Source organism: Neopelma chrysocephalum, unplaced genomic scaffold (assembly GCF_003984885.1).
Source record: "Neopelma chrysocephalum unplaced genomic scaffold, ASM398488v2 Primary Assembly neopelma1_43, whole genome shotgun sequence".
In the NCBI taxonomy this organism is placed as follows: domain Eukaryota; kingdom Metazoa; phylum Chordata; class Aves; order Passeriformes; family Pipridae; genus Neopelma; species Neopelma chrysocephalum.
This window is the reverse complement of record NW_020897702.1, coordinates 19135275-19152277: the sequence shown is the minus strand read 5'-3', so window position 1 is coordinate 19152277 and position 17003 is coordinate 19135275. Positions and strand designations below refer to the sequence as shown.

The 17003-nt window shown below is 37.4% G+C and overlaps 1 protein-coding gene across 11 annotated transcripts in view; it reads left to right on the top strand.

The window, feature by feature from the left end:
• The window catches only part of DLG2 (discs large MAGUK scaffold protein 2), a 1039246-nt gene that overhangs the window by 253257 nt on the left and 768986 nt on the right, over positions 1-17003 (top strand). Inside the window, exon 1 of one of the 11 annotated variants that reach the window (XM_027677516.1) lies at positions 8939-9477. The exons of 9 other annotated variants lie outside the window; for them this stretch is intronic. In XM_027677516.1, coding sequence (XP_027533317.1) covers positions 9358-9477 — 120 coding nt within the window. In that variant the 5' untranslated portion in view covers positions 8939-9357. Of the gene's footprint in view, positions 1-8938; positions 9478-17003 lie in introns of those variants that run through there. One more of the 11 variants, XM_027677519.1, reaches the window with a different exon arrangement.

Below are 17003 nucleotides of genomic sequence, written 5' to 3'. Positions count from 1 at the left end.
TACAGAAAAGGTAAGTGAAAGACATAGGTAAAAGTGTTGTTTCTGAGAAAGACATACACCCTGAGAATTGGCTATAGTTAATCTGTATTTAAAAAATAAGGAACAGACTTAGTGGTACCAATGGAAGGGCAGTCATAGAATTGTAGAATGGCTTGGGTTGGAAGAGACCTTAAAGATCATCTGTAAATCAACCCCCCTACCATGGGCAGGGACACCTTCCACTAGACCAGGTTGCTCAAGACCCATCCAACCTGTCTTTGAACACTTCCAGGGATGAGACATCCACAATTTCTCTGAGCAACCTATTCCAATGTCTCACCACCCTCATCATAAAAGATTTCTTCCTTATGTCCAATCTAAACCTGCACTCTTTCAGTTTAAAATTGTCCTGTCACTGCAAGTCTTGGTAAAAAGTCCTTCTACACCTTTCTTATAGGCCCCATTTAAGTACTGAAAAGCTGCAATAAGGTTTTCCTAGAGCTTTGTCTTCTCCAGGCTGAACAACCCCAACTCTCTGAGCCAGTCTTCACAGGAGATGTGCTCCAGTCCTCTGAGCATCTTCATGGCCTCCTCTGGACCTGCTTCATCAGGGCCTCATCCTTCTAATGTTGGGGCTCCAAAGCTGGATGCAGTACTCTAGCTGGGGTCTCTAGAGAGGAGTTTAGATGGGGACAAAATCACCTCCCTTGACCTGCTTGCTCATCATGCTTCTTCTGGAGCAGCCCAGGATATGACTGGCTTTCTGGGCTGCAAGTGCACATTGCTGGCTCATGTTATTTTTTTTTATCCACCAGTATTCCCAAGTCCTTCTCCGCAGGACTTCTCTCAGTCTATTATTCCCTTATACTGGTAAATGCCCTGATCCAGGTATAACACCTTGCACTTGGACTTGTTGAGCTTCATGTGATTTCCTTTGGATGACTCCCCAAAAGTCTTTTTTTATGGCATTCTCTCCCTCTAGCATATCAATTGTACCACTCAGCTTGATATCATGTTTCATAACTTCATAATCACACTGTGTAGGCCATTATTAAAGATACTGAACAGTACTGGTCCCAGTATCAACCCCTGTGGAGTATCACTTGATAATGATCTTGATTTGGACATTGAGCCATTGACTGCAACTTTTTGTATGTGACCATCCAGCTGATTGCTTATGCATCAAATAGACCATTTATCAAATCCATAACTCTCCAACTTAGAGACAAAGATGTTGTATGGGACCCTGCCAAAGACCTTACCGAAGTCAAGATAGATGATATCATTTTCTCTTCTCTTATCCAGCAGCACAGTCATTCCATCGCTTCATTGTAGAAGGCCAGCAGATTATTTAGGGGTGATTTGCCCTTTCTGAAGCCATATTAGCTGTCTGTAATCACCTTCCTGCCATTCATATGCCTTGACATAGCTTCCAGGAGGATTTATTTCATTATCTTACCAACCACATAGGTGAGGCTGATTGGTTGGAAGTTCCTCCTTTTTGTTCTTCTTGAAAACTGGTGTGATATTTCCCTTTTTCTAGTCACTGGGTACTTTGTTTGACTGCTGTGACTTTCCAGATATGATGGAGAGTGGCTTACCAAACACATCTGCCAGTTCTCTCAGGACCATGGGGTGCACCTCGTTGATTCCTGTGGAGTTGTGTATGTGCGGCTGAAAATAATACAGCTAAAAATAGTTTGACTTGGTGGCTAAAAGAGGAGCTGAAGTAAGGAATGAAATAATTGGTAAAACTCTACAGGAAAAGTCCCAATCAATCATGGGAGTTTTTTTGCTGAGTTTATTGTTGCTGCCAGGATGTTTTTAATATCTTTGTCTGGGTATTATTTTTATGATTTGAATAGTACTAGATGAAAAAGCATCTAGATTGGCTAGGTGTCTTCAAATGTTGGGGATCACAGGTCCCAGAGGAGATAAAGGTAATGCATCACCAGTTTTCACAGAGGTAGGTTGATGACATGAATTTTTGTAGCATTGTATGTATAGTTGTAAAAAATGCTTGATTTATGCACACTTTTTCTTAGATTCTATAGACAAATTGGCAAACTGTATTTGTAAAAGCTCTGATTATAAGGGAATCATGTATTAACACCTGTGGAAGTTCATTATCCTTGTTTATTTGACTGTATTTCAAAGAGATTTCTCTGCACTAAGAGATTTTTTTCTCCTTCATTTTGACAATATACTTATTTTAAATAATTTTTTATTTTTTTTAAAGAAAAAAGATCATTACATTTAGTACATTATTGGAATAATTAGATTATCTGTCTATTATTTACTGAACCTTTTTTGCTTTTGACTCATAAGACTTCTAGAAACTTCTTGATTCTTCATTTAAAATCAGTAAAACATAGAAAATGCACTAATTGCCTTGTAAATAGTTTCATTAATTATACTTTGTTTTCAAACACTCTACAGGTTTAAAATAACTTTTCAAGATCTGGCTAAATTTAAGCATATTTTTAAAACAAGGTGTTTATCTCAATGATTAGATTTCTTGTTGAGGTTTGTTAATATATCAAGCTAATAATTGTTATCAATGTAATGAAGAGGAATGCATGGCCAATGAATGTCCATGAATGTACTCTCTATTGCAAATTCTAACAATTTTTTTGTTTAATGAAAATACTGGCTACATCAAAAAAAAAAACCCCTACACTTGTGTTTTCATGGAAGCATAGCTTACTTCCTCTGCTACACAATTTTATATCATATTTCTCAGTCTAAAGATAGGTTCCCTTGAAATAATTTCCTCAACTAAAATCACAATGCAAAAAATAAAATCCTATGAATTTTGACACATGTGGGTCTTCATTACATACAATGCAAAATCAAGTTGTTCTTATACAAATTTACAGTAAGAGATTTAATTTCTTTTTTTTTCATACAAAAAGACTAAAGCAATTTCCTCAGTGAAAATTGCTGGAGTTTTATTTTTAAGTACTGTAATAAATGCAATTGAACTTTGGAAGTTCATTCCTTCTTCATTCATGCTGTTACCATGGAAATGTAGATTTTATGCTTAAATGAATTAGCTTAGTTCATAAATTATACTTCATAAATTATAAAAGTAAAATGTTAATTCATAATTGGGGAGTGATGGCAATCATGAAAAGATAGACATCAATTTCCCCAAGTTTCATTTTTCCCCAAGTTTTTCAAACAATCATGGTAAATTAGTTTTTGTGGGGAAAATAAGCATAGTCTCCTAATCATTTAAGCTTTTTAACTTGTGTTGAGCTGGGGGTGTTTAGTCTGGAGAAAAGGAGGCTGAGAAGGGACCTTACTGATCTCTACAACTGCCTGGAAGGAGGTTGTAGACAAGTGATAGGACCAAAGGAAATGACCTCAAGTTGCAGCGTGGGAGGTTTAGATTGGATATTAGGGAAAATTTCTTCACTGAAGGGGTTGTTAAGCATTGGACCATGCTGTCCAGGGAAGTAGTGGAATCACCATTCCTGGAAGTGTTCATAAACCATGTGGATATGGCACTTAAAAACATGGTTTAGTGGTTGACATGGTGGTGGTGCCACGTTGGTGGTCGGACTTGATGATCTTAGAGGTCTTTTCTAACTTAACGATTCTATGATTCTGTGATTTCCATATTAAAAATAAGTGACCACCTAAAGCAAAGACTGTATTCCCTTCATGAGAGACTTTGAAGAACAGGTTAGACAACCATTTTTCAAGAACAGTCTATGTATGCCTAATCTTCCCTCACCAAGAAAAACAGCCTAGATAATCTGCTGGGGTTTTAGGTTGCCATGGCCTTTAATATGATTGTGGATGGAAATACCTTTTTGGAGGAGTTATTATGAAAAGAATGGCAGCTGTCCTCTCATAGTCACAAAATGAAACACACATTATGGACACATGTTAGTAATCAATTTGAGTGAAATCCAGGAAATTCAACTGTGGATCTTCAGAGCCAAAAAAGTCTTTGCAGCCTGGATTTCTCAACTGAGGCATTAAAGGGGTTATGTCTTCTCCATCAGTCAGATAGGATGAGATATAAAATAAACTTGATCCGTGGGTTCCAGGTACAGGAGAGAAAAAATGAGGTTTTGAGTAACTCAAGGTGAAGCTTAATCCAATTCCTTTTTATTGGGCCTCTGTTCCTTGTTTTGCAGTATTTTGTTTTACGGTCATCATGAACAATGAGGAAGCCTTTCCTGAGAAATTCACAGTCATAGAGAAGACACAGAGGATTAGGCTATTGTTCACTAATTTTTTATTTATCGTCTGGCCTTTATTTATTTATGTTTTAAAATTGCTTATTATAAATGGTTTTATGGCTGTTTTAAAATACTAATTTCAAAACCTGGTTTATAAAATATGTATAAATTTTAATCTTGAGAAGGAATCATTTTCTAAGTAAATGACATGTTTTTGTTATATATCTGATCAAAACCTTCCTCAGTGCAACCACATAGGACAGTAAGCAGAGAGCTGGGACTTTAGGAGGAAAAGTGTTAAATCAGACAAATGTATTAACAAGATTGTGCAGGAAAAAGAGAACAGAAAGTTTTCAGGAAAAACTGTGACTTAAGTTAAATCAGCCCAGGGCAAGGTCTTTGGTGTTTACTGGCCTGGAATTGAGGAAGAATATTTGACACAGCAGTTTATGCATCAGAATGCCAGCATGGCAGAGAGCTGTTTACAGTACTGGAGATGAGAGTTTGTAAATAGGCTTCTGAATAGATATTCAGCCTTTTTCTGAAAAATTTGAGGTTTTCTGATCTCAAACTGCTGATGTAGTTCCTTTGTCTGTTATGATTTACTAGGCTTTGCTGTAGTGGACAGCCTAAGAAAGCCTTCTTCCCGATTGTGGCTTTGTTCCACGTTCTTCTTTCTGCAGTTGTTTCCAGGTACCCCATAGATTCAATCCACTCTTTGTAGTCAACATTTGTCATCTAGAAATTGTAGACTACAGCACCCTAGACCTGCAGTTCATATCAACGCTTCCTTCAATATCCCACCCTGCAATGTGGATATCTTCAGAGTAATGAATTTCTTGTAGCACTGGAAAATAACATTTTTTATGGCAGTTTAAAGCCTTAGAAATAGGTAAAAGAGTAAAATCATTGCAGTTTAGAGCTCCTGTGCTGAAAACGTAGTCATTTAGGCAAGGTAGGACTAGTGTGCTCTATGGACTCTATCACTGCAGTGTGCAAAGACAGGGAGTGATGGAGCATGACTGTAGCCATAGTACCATGATTGCGCAAGCCAGTACCTCCAGCATCACTGGGAAAAGAGGGAGAATTATACCCATGGCTACTGAAAGTCAGTGGCGTGGATTGTCGGTGTTGATACTAATAAATGTTGCATAGCCAGACCCTACAAATAGCTTTGCAAACCTCCGCCATTATGCCCAATCTCCTGCAGACACCTGCTCTCCTCTCTTTTGGAGGACAGGAGTGTCATTTCTCCCTCCATCACTGAGAGAGCAATGCGCCCTCTTCTTCAAACCTTTCCCCCCTCTATTTTCTGGTTTTTTCTACCTAATCTTTGCTTTCTTTGTGATCATCAGAGGGTAATCACAAAATCTCTCTCATTACAGAGAGTCTTAATACTTACTGTATTTAACCACCAACGTGCTGCTTAAGTAAAGTTGGGCACATTGCACTGTCATAGAACACACACTGAAGAGTGTTGCTTTCATTACTGCATTTTTAGTCTACTGCTTTTATTGTTACTCTCCTTTAAAATACCACCATCATGTCTGGGGAAAAAAAACCCTAACAAAAAACAAAAAACCTCAAAAATACTTAGGCAGCCGAGGATGAAAATATTATTCTGTAATATGGTTTTGGTGTTCCCCCCAGAGAAGTAGTGGTTGCCCCATCCCTCGCAGTGTTCAGATGGGGTTCTGGGCAACCTGGTCTAGTGGGTGGCATCCCTACCCTGGTATGGGAGTTGGAACTAGATGATATTTAAGATCCCTTCCAACCCAAATCATCCTGTGATTCTGTGATATTGTCTACTTTATGCATGGCATAGTGGTGGTCTCAACCACAGCTTCAGGATACAATGGCAATAGGGCATTTTTACTACTGGTACTACTCCTGTTACTACTATTATGCTACTAGGTCCTGTTGCTCTTCCTCTGGGCATATACTGCAAAGGGCTGTCCTTTCCTTACTCCTCTGAAGCCGATTGGCCTTGGGCCCTCATGAAATCAAAGTCTTCCAGAGTAGCGTGTTCCCTCTGCTCTCTTTGAACCTGTGCAGACAACCAGGATTTCCTTCCAAGTGCTCCCTTTTGCCCTTCTGAAGGCACACGAGCACAAAGTAACAATGAAATTTCACAGCTCAAGGTAGTGGCTCCAGTTTCTGTCATCTAAGAATATTCAGGTCATAAGTTTTTAAAGGGTCTGTAGTACAGCTGCTTTGGACTACTGTCTACTGGTTTTGTGTTTAACCTTTTTTTTTCTTTTTTTAATGGAGTAACTTTTTTCATCTCTGGGGTTTTTCCTTATGGTCTCCTGTTTAAAGAGGCCCTGAGCACTTCAAATGTTCTGCTGTTTTTGGCATGTCTGGCAGACTCGGGTAAGGCTTTTTCCCCCTCATTCTTATCAACTCTATGTCTTTGACTGTAAATATTACAGTCTTTGACTGTAAATGTGATGCTCTTCAGTACCTGTTAGTCATCATAAAAAGATTGTATGCCTTTTATGAGAATGCTATCTTTAACAATTAGCCTGCTGCAATAAAAAGTGTCTTGGCAGAGGTGAACAAGCCCTGCAGGGATCTGCTTGTGTAGATTACCTGAAGTAGCCCCTGATAAATGTGTTAGGTTGGTCTGCTAGCAAAGTAATACCTTGCTGGCTGGTGCAGAGGTCTCAATTTTCCAGCAAATTTTTGTATTCCCCACAGTTATTATAGGAGGCAACTGCCACATGGATGGGGGTGTCTATTCCCTTTTTTTTCTTTCTTTTCTCTTTTATTTCTTTTACATAATACTTACAGTGAGGGTTCATAATTACTGTGAGGGTTCATAATACTTACAGTATTATGAGGGTCAGTCTGTAATTTCCTAGGTAACTTTTTCTCCTAGATGGGAGTTTCTTCTGAGTGAAGACTTTGGATGTGTTACTTGTTTTCCTAAATGAGCCTGAAGTATTTTATCCAGGTGATCATTCAGGAATTGTATAATTTCTCAGCCCTGATGTCTTTTACTGGGATTTTCCCCATGCTGAGTTAGTTTACCTAAACCCAAAACCGTTAACATTTTTATGATTGGGAAGAAGAATGTTGTTTCAAAGACTTTGCTGACTGAAATCTTGTGCAATTCCTTTGGCAGAAAGGAAGCTTGAATTTGATTCTCATATGCAGCTACATGCTTTCCTCAGCTTTGCCTCACTTTTCAGGACTGTGCATCTTTTCATCTTTGCTTTTTGAATTGCATTTCTCTGGTGGATCAGAACTCTCCAAGATCTGATATTTTTTCAATGACTAAGACACTTAATTTTAATTGTTAATGTACTGTACTGCAAAATAAACCATGATTCCTTTCACTTTCTGTTCACTTGAAGAGTAACAGAAAAATGCATCAATTAATTCTCCCATGCTTTTGCTGAGCAGCACGTTACTATGTTTTAGCTTATTTGATAGATGCTGCAGACAAAGTCTGAACCTTCATAAGTTTGGGATATTCCAGCTTTATGATGGCATCTAGACCCCCATTTCATTACTAACAAAAATGGCAGAATTAGATTTAAAAACAGGGTTCATCTCTTTTGTTGTGGAAATTATTTTTTGTGCCAAAGAAGGTTGTGATTACTAATTACTTAATTTGTATGACAGATGGAGCTGGGGATCAAATTAAGTAGCTGTCTTAGGCTACGTTGTAGAGCAATATCTAGCTTAAAACACGACTGCCTTTTTCGTTCCTAAAAAAAGGCACAAACAATGACAGGCTAAAAATAGCTGTTCTCTTGGAGTTGACGACAGTTTTTGAGAGCTTGTCTTTAGAAGGATGTCGGAAAAAATCTTGCCGTCTTTTCCCCTCCCCCTTATTCATCTTTAAATGCATATCCTTCTGTTTAACCTTCTTCACCCCACTGCCCACAGAAAGATACCCACTGACTTGGATGGGACTTCATTGTTTCTGCAGATTTCTAAGGGGGTTTACATAAAGCATTTAAAGAAATCTTAAAAGTCATTGCAGATATTTCTATTAAGTTGTGCTTATCCTACACAAATTGCTCTGTGCTGATAGAGAAGGAGGTAGTAAAACCTCTTCCACTCTTTGCCTCCCACAGTATCTGCTGCAGTGGGGAAAAAAAAAAAAGAGGCTCGTTTCTAGTTTTATTCCTGAAGATTGCTTCATAGTTCAGTACTAATATCAGCGGTTTCCGGTACTATAAACAAAGAGTTGAGTCTTTGACTTTGCGTTCCTGCAGCCTAGTAAACAACCAGTTAATTTGCAGCATCCCAGCGGTTGACAGGAGTGAGAGAAGTGGTTTGATTTTATTTTTGTGCTTGTGAATAAAAGCTTTGCCTTCTGGCTAGGTTCTGAGTTCCTTCCTTCTGGAAGATATTTGAGCATTTTGAATTCAGAATATATAGTTACAAATGTGAGTGCACAGACTTCTTCCAGGATTTTTCTGCTTTCATTTTAATTTTTCTCTGTGTTTCTAATCCCAACAAGCAAGAGAACAGTTTGAAAGCAGTGTCCAGTGCCTGAGCTGGGAGCAGAATGCAATTCGGGATCTTTAGAACTAGTTCACTGCGTTTTTATTAAATCAGAGTGAAGGAGTAGGTGGGACTTTTTATTTAAAAATAGATTAGCACAGGGGACTGAACTTGCATTTGAGGAAACGTTAATAAGCCAGCCAGCCATTGTCCTTAATCAGAGACTGTATTTGTAAGTAGAACATGTTGAATCTGTCATGATTGATGACGTTGTCTTTGTTAAAAGGGTTGCTGCATCTTTAACAAGAGCAGACAGAAGCAGTGCAGAATCTACAGTAAATTTGAGACTTGGAAGAGAAACCTTTCTTCATTTTTCTGTGTATAACGTTTGTAAAATATTGAATAGGAAAACATCAAAGCCAGGGGGAAATTTAAGTAACTGTCTGCTTACATTTTAATTCCTCACCTTTCCCCTCTGGGTGAGTTCCCCCTCCTTTTTCCCCCCTGAATTTAAAATACTGGAAGGAAAAGCAACAGAGGTCCAAGTTGCAGATGCTGAATTCTCTGCTAATTGAAATTACTGGGCATATTTCTATAAATAGTCGCTGAAGAGATATGTAGCTTTCACTCAGTGCCTTCAAGACATGTCTTTTTGTAGTCAGAAAACAGAGATCAATGCATTTTCAAACTGACAGAGGGAACGGATGCTCCTTAGTAGCACATGCTCGGGATCGTGTGTGTACCGTTTGTGCAGAGCAGAGACGCTGAATACTGGTCCATATGCTCCTTGTTTACTGCAATGTTTTTTGCATGTTACTGTGCACTCCGGACTAATGTGAAGGTAAGAGGGGACGAGACAACAATTTGGCAGGAATGTACATGTAAAACCAGCTGCAGAAAATGTCTACCTTGTGTTGCTGAGTACTTTGGAATTGCTGGCTGAACAGGCATATTATTACAGGTGGTTGTAGAGGCTTTGTTTTATCGTTCTCTGGGTGGCTAAAGCATAGAAGCATGTTTGGATTTTACAGTTTAGTGACCTTCAGGTTTTAACTGCTTGCAGTTCAGGTTCTGGGCTTGTATGATCTGATAAACATGTTTTGCTACTGTCCAGGTAGGCCAGAAACAAGATGCCAAAGGCTGTTTGTGCAAGGCTACATAGCTTTATATAGGATAAGAATTCCTATACTCGAGTCCCCTATGCATCCTCCCAGGGATGCTGCTTGCATGCTTTCTTGTTGATTACTTGTCTGAAAACAGGGGGTCTTGCTGCTATCTGGGTCATTTTTTTTTGTGCTGATTTGTTTCTAACTTGAACAAAAATGCATAAAAACAAATTATAAGCAATGTTCTAAGAAGTAAACAAAGGGTTATTACTGCAAAATGCTACAGAAAAATGCCAGCTGGCTACATCGGTCTCACAGTAACTATCAACCAGCATTTGTCACTTATGTCAACATTTTCTTGCTCTGTTAATTAGTGTCAGAACTTCAATATAAGTTGCTGGATATATTACCTTCTCTGCAAGTAGGACAATATTAACAGACAGGTTCACTGGCATTGAATGAGCTCTCAGCCAAGCTGTGGGCCAGCTGTGGGAATCCAGTTGCATAATTTAAATGAATTACAGTCCTTAGCCAACATATTGGGGAGGTACTTTTGGCATTCTGGCTTTTTCAAGTTCAAATGACTGTGTCTATCTGGGAAGGAAAACACTTGCAAATGATGGATAATCATAGTTAGAACAGAGTTACCTGGAAAAATAATTATAAAGGACATTTTGTTTTCAAACTGCTTTAAACGTGCCTCTGAATTAAAGTGAGTTTTCTGTATTTGCACTTGATTTGCTAATAATGAACTTCATATCTATTTATTAGGTCAAAATATTTTTTGCCATTTGATTAAAAAAGTATTTTGCATTAAAAGTTCGCATTCTAAGAGCCTGCTCCTGTGTATATGCTCCAAGTCTATACTGCTGATTGCCACACTAAATTGCTAAGCTTTCACATTTTATTACTTTCACATTAACTTTTGCAATTCTGATCTACTTCTGAGGAGGAATTCTTTGAATCTGTGAATAACAAGCCAAAACCCACAAGTTAAAACTTTAATGCCATTCTGTCTTCCTAAAATGCATACATTATCTTTTCCTTATGCTTTCCTGTAGTATTTTTGAAGGTTAGTAAATTATATCTATTTTACATTGCCTGCATTCTATGCAGTAAATTGTCAATATAGAAAGATTTTGATACCAACCATTCTTTTTTGCTCATTTAGTCCCTTAGCCTGCAGTACTGTACTGAAGGTCTTCTGTTGTTGAGATATGATTTCTCAGTTTAAATAAGAAAAGATACAGGAGAAATTTCAATGACTATTTTTACTGTAATTTCCGTGAGATACTTTATCAGTAAGTACCTCACGAATTCTTAGGAGTCTCATGGGTTTAACTTTTGGCATGTCTTTGTTCCCATTCATAGACACAGAAAAAAGTGAGAGGTTTGTACTAGTCCAAATCTGGGACTAGTAGTATCTATCCAAGTTTGGATAAGATAGTTTTAGTTTGTTGGAACTTCTTTAACTGTTAAGTATTTCTGGAGTAATTGTGTGATATATAGTATCTCTTATTTACAGTATATTGTTGTGAGGATGTTACGCCAGTTCTAATTTCAGCAAGCTCCTACACTTTCAATGTATACTTTGATCTTCTAATTTCCAAGCTCTGCATTAGGCTACAATAATGTAAGAAAGCAATAACAACTTTGCAAATCCCCCCAGGAACTGCTCAAGTACGGCAGAACCAGTACTTGCATCTTCAGTAATTCCCGTTTTCCTTTTCTGGCGTTGAAGTTTGCTTAATAAATAGGAGTTTATTGAAAGGTTTTCCCTATGCCTGGTCATTGTATAATATGTAACATAATGTTTCTGAAGAACTCTGTTGCTTTTAACTTGGTTGACACTAACATAAGCCACAGATTTATGGGTGGCCAAAATAAATTAAATACATTATAAAACATCTGTTTTGAGTTTTGCATTTTTTCCCTTTATGGGTGGAAAGATCTTAGTGGTTCTGAAATATTTTAGTCTTTAAGTCATAAGATAGAAGAAAACTATAAGTACATGCTGTGATGGGAAATAGATTTGCTTGCCCTGGAAAATGCAAAAGAAAAGCAATTGGGTCTGTTTCTGATGGCAGCTGCACTTTGTGGCTTTAGAATGCCAGTCTGTCTGAGGCTGCCCATTGTGAACTTAGCTGGCATGTGCAGACTTATCTAAAGAAAAAGAGGTCTACACCATTCATTCTTAATCAAAGCCTATTTTTACAGCTAACTAAAGAACAGTACTGGCCATGTACACGTATCTGCCAATGCGGATACTTATTTCTTCCTACCTGAGCAGAAACAAAAACAGTGGTTAAAATAGGCGAAAAGATGTCTGAGAAGTTATAAGCAAAATATCTTTCTCTGGACTTACATTTTGAATTAAAAGAAAAAAAATGGAGAAAAGAGTAACTATTGATTACTGTTGCCTGTTTACTGGATGCAGTGTTATTAAAACTGTATATTTTTGCCTTATCTCTTTCTTACTCTTTCATGTATGCAAAATTTTGTACCACAGTGGAAGAGACCACAGAAGTCAGGGAATTAAAATCTAAAAGCAGTGCCTCCAAAATCAGAAGTGCACATTTCCATGTGCAGTGTGCCTGAAAAAGTGAGCTCCTGCTGTATGCAGTATTTAAATATACTGTTGTATTTTCAGCATGAGTAGGTCTCAGGAGCACAGGCTAACTATGGCAGGGGGCTGCCTAGTGTCAAATGTTTGTTGTTTTAATTGTGTCCACTGTGTATTGAAAATACTGTCTCTATTTATATGCAAGAGATTTTTTAGAGGTTGTCATTAAAACCTTTCTGTTCTTGGTTTAGGCAAGTATTTTGAATTCCCTAACCATTAGAAGTATTTCTTGTGAAACTATAGGAAACGTTGCAAATATTTAGGTTCCATAGTCTGAGCTAAGCTTTAAAAACTTTTATGTATTAGCTCGTGCTTTTCTTAAAAGTTTTCAGGAATTTTGCCTCCCCCTTACCTCAATGAACTTATGTGTAGTTCTGACGGATTTCAGCATGAATCTGGGCTTCTGTTTTTGTCTGACTGTTTGAGGGTCTTACTGGGGGCACTGCTGGTTCTTCTGGGAATTTGAGTAGCAGAGCTGATGTCTTCCATTTGTACTTTAGCATGAGACTAGATGTGCATGCTGGGCTCTCTCACCTTGAAACATCTTCTCATCAACAGTCAGCACTGGCTTTGGGGTCATCAGAGCTTCGTGTAATGAATGTTATGAATTCAGATCCAGACCCTTTGAAGTGCCAAAGGCTTCTCAGGAGGTTCAGAGTTACTTCAGCAGGAGTTCAAGGCTTTCTTCATATTGGTGGATACACTGGGAACCTCACAGAAGTGAGCTCCTGCCTGAACAATGGGTTAATGAAGAGCTTTTCTTTGTTATGACTGATAACTTTGAGTCACTGTACTGGTTAGAGAATTTTTCTACCTATCATAGAATCATAGAATATTCTGAGTTGGAAGGGACCCACAAGGATCATTGAGTCCAACTATTAAGTGAATGGCCCATACAGGGATCAAACCCACAATGTGGTGTTATTAGCACCATGCTCTAACCAACTGAGCTAATATGATCCCTTGTATCTCCTGTACTTCAGCTAAAAGATGCTACCTGTGTCAAACAGTAAGCATGAAGTGATTTGTGACTGAAATTTTGACCTATGCATGGTCACTTTTTGAGGCTCTCAGATGATGCAGAGGACGTGTTGGGGTAGGAATGAAGCCTGGCCAGGGCCTGTGGAGGGTGTTGGGAGCTAGAATCCTTTAAACACTTTCACTTTCTGTGTTCATCCTCTTTTTTTCCACATGCATTTCAAAAATAAAAATAATTATTTTAACCTAGAAGTTTCCAATTGCCACATAAATTAAGGATTATCAATAAAGGCAGAGGAATCATAATAGCAAACAGCAAAATGTTTCATTGCTCAAAGCTGTAAATTGTCACACGACAACCAAGCTTCTGATTTCTGTCTACATTTTACACACAGCTCTAATTCTTCCTCTCTACCAGTATATATTAATGATACAGTTGCATAATTAAGTCATATATATCACATATTTTGCCAGCTGTACCAAGAGTTGGTTTGGTCTTCCAAAGGAAAATAGCTTATGGATCTTTCAGACTTAGGCCAGTATTGCCAAAATGTGTCCTGCTGTAGTCTTATTATATTCTTTGCAAACGGGGGATGAAGACAGAAAGGATTTGGACTTTCAACTCTCACAGACTTCCAAATATGATCCTTGGTTTCTTATGCATATTTTCTTCCTTTAAATGTTCAATCATGCACCATCATCTAGCACTTCTGTATTAAGCAAGGAACAGTTCAAAAGCCATATGAATTACTTTGATGTACCTGTTTAAAAGAAGTAAGCAGAAAAGATTAGTTTCTCACTTTTCCTAATGTAATTAAGAGTAGACTCATGGGTAATTTTTATTTGCGTTTACTCATTTTTTGTAGTTCTGATTATGTCTGACACTCTAACTTACTTTACTCATAACTGCACAGACATAACTACAAGTGGCAGGTCAAAGTACAGTTCCTCTGCTACCTTAGGATACCAAAGCAAAATGTAGGTTACTACTAGAAAGCAAAAAAAGTTGGTGTGGAATTTCTTGCCTAAGAGGTTTGGGGACAAGGTAAAGGATAATACTATATAGGTTGTGAATATCTAGTTGCACTTCTGTAATATATCTTGTCATCTGTTTATAAAATCTTTGCTTAGGCTATAAAATAAGCAAGATCTTGAACTTTTTAAGGGATTTATTTAATACCTATGGGATCTAGTTTCAAGAGATAAAAGCAACTGAGCTGTTGGTATTGTTGTCTTCCTTTTGCTAAATAAGATGGAATTTTAGGGGAGGCGTAACTCATTGCAGAAAAAGGGGTTAATTATCTCTTGGACCAACTTCTACAGAGAAAGGTCTCTCAAAATTACAATGACATAATACCACAGCATTTCTTTCTTTTGGTAGCTTGCTATACTGCCTATGATCATGCTTTGCAGAAAGTTAAAGTTCTCATTTATGGTCCAGTTTTGCAATTACACCACTGACATTAATAGTTCATCAGGAAATCTAAATCCATTTTGATACTGTTCAAACAATAGTTCTGTCTGAGTAAGTACATTATTTGGATTTTGAAGATTGTTTTTTCCACTTTTGAAATGGAACTTCAGTAGATTTGTAAGCATTTTTAATACCTAAGTATATACTTTAACCACTCCACCCAGATGCAAGTGCTGATTTACAATACATGATCATAATAAGTTATGAATGAAAGCAGTAATTAGAATGGATTAATAACACAGCAGCAGCTCTGGTTTTCTAGGTATGATAAGACTGGGACTATATTTAACCTATAGACTAAAATAATATTCACTTAAAGGCCATTATAAATATGTGAATAGGTACAGAGATGCTAAAATGACAAGAACAATGTAAAGAATTAAATCCACTACTAAGATTCCTTTAAGAACACTAAGCAAATATGAATAATACACTATGGGGATAAGGGGCACTTTTCTAAAGTTAGAAGAATTAGTCACAAAAATACTGGTTGGAAGGTACAGAAGCTGGGCACTGATTTCTTCATTCAGAAATTTCTGGGTAGATATTACTACCAAGAAAAATATTTCTATTTTGTGTCCCCCATTTTAATGTGGGCTCGTTAGAGACTATCTGATGAGCTATCCTTATCAGAGATATATAATTGTCCTTTTCGTTAGAGGAGAATTAAAAATATATAGGACTGTAAAAGTGTTTAAATTTGTTGGGTTTTAAATATATGTAAGTAATTAGAATATAATATCATGTCTATATGTGACAATTTTATGTTTATATAAAAATGGTGAAAAGTTAAATCCTCTACTGTTAAATCACTGCTGATTGGCTTGCCCTATGCACTTAAGATGTCAGTGTTTGTGTGATTTTTATGAGATTGTGCAGAAATTAGATCAACAATCCTGACCACAATGCTGCCTACAAAATGGCAGGCAAAAGTAAGGGGTTTTTTCTTGGGAAACTCTGTGACTTCTATCACTCGGATGGGGAGAAGTGCAGGAGACCATTAACTGGTGATGGATAGAGTTGATAATAGGCTTCCACAATTAAAGGCTGCCCAGAGATCTCTCATGGTTATCTTCTATCTGCATTCACTTCTGTCTTCATCTGTTTCTCCTGCCCTGTTTGTTCATGCTAAGTTTGATAAAGATAGTGTGTGGCATGTTGTGTTTTCTAGGGCTGGTCTTCACAGGTGTGTACTCAATGCTACTGCTACTCCTTGTGTATATGTTTTGGACATGCTGAGATGTTTTGTTCCCATGTTTTTGGCATGGGATGAATGTATGAAATGCTTATACCTGTTTTTAGAAGGGCAATCCCTCATTCCTTTCCTTCCATAATATCCTTACAGAGAGCTGGAGACAAGGAAAGTGTCTTTTAGAAGTAAAGATGCAAAAGAAGATTCCAAAAAAAGAACTGTTTTTTTTTTCTGTTGTGGACTCACACCCAAGAAATGAACTTTGGAACACATTCAGTGCAGGCACTCTGCATTCCACCTGTGTTCATATGCCAAAATAATATGATAGCTACAGTTTAATGGCTAATAGAGAAGTTACTGAGTGAAAAAAACTATTATTAAAGGCATAGCAATCACTGTTTTGTCAGAGGAGGAGGAAGAGGTGACTGATTTTTCTCTTTGCATCTCCAGACAGATCTAAGTGTTCAAAATAGTATAAATTCTCCTGATAGTTGAATAGCTTCCAGTCTTCTGGAAAGACAAGTAAAAAAAATCTGAATACCATAAAAAACAAATTTTTTTCAGTCTCACTTTCACCAAAGAAACAAACCTCTCAAATTTCAAACAGGAATCTCTGCAGAGAAGTAATTAGAAAGGCTTTCCTGCCTTTGATAGCACAGAGGATCATTAAAATCTTTGAAAAGGAAGATTGACTGGAAAACGAAAACTCAGATAACATTTTCATCCAAGTTGCAGGACAGATGAAGACAGATATTGTAGATACTTCACACATATTTGCAGATATTTTGGACAGGATTTTCAGCCTGCTCCAGATTTGTTTTCAAAACTTCAATTTTCATTTGCAAACAAAAATAAGTGGCCAAGTATTCAAGAGCAGCAGAACAATCACAATTAATCTAATCTGTCAGCACAGACTGTAAAACTACCATGAACTGTTGGAGGAAGGATCCATCTCTTGACACCTACCCTACCTTTTAGAAAAACATTCTGTTTC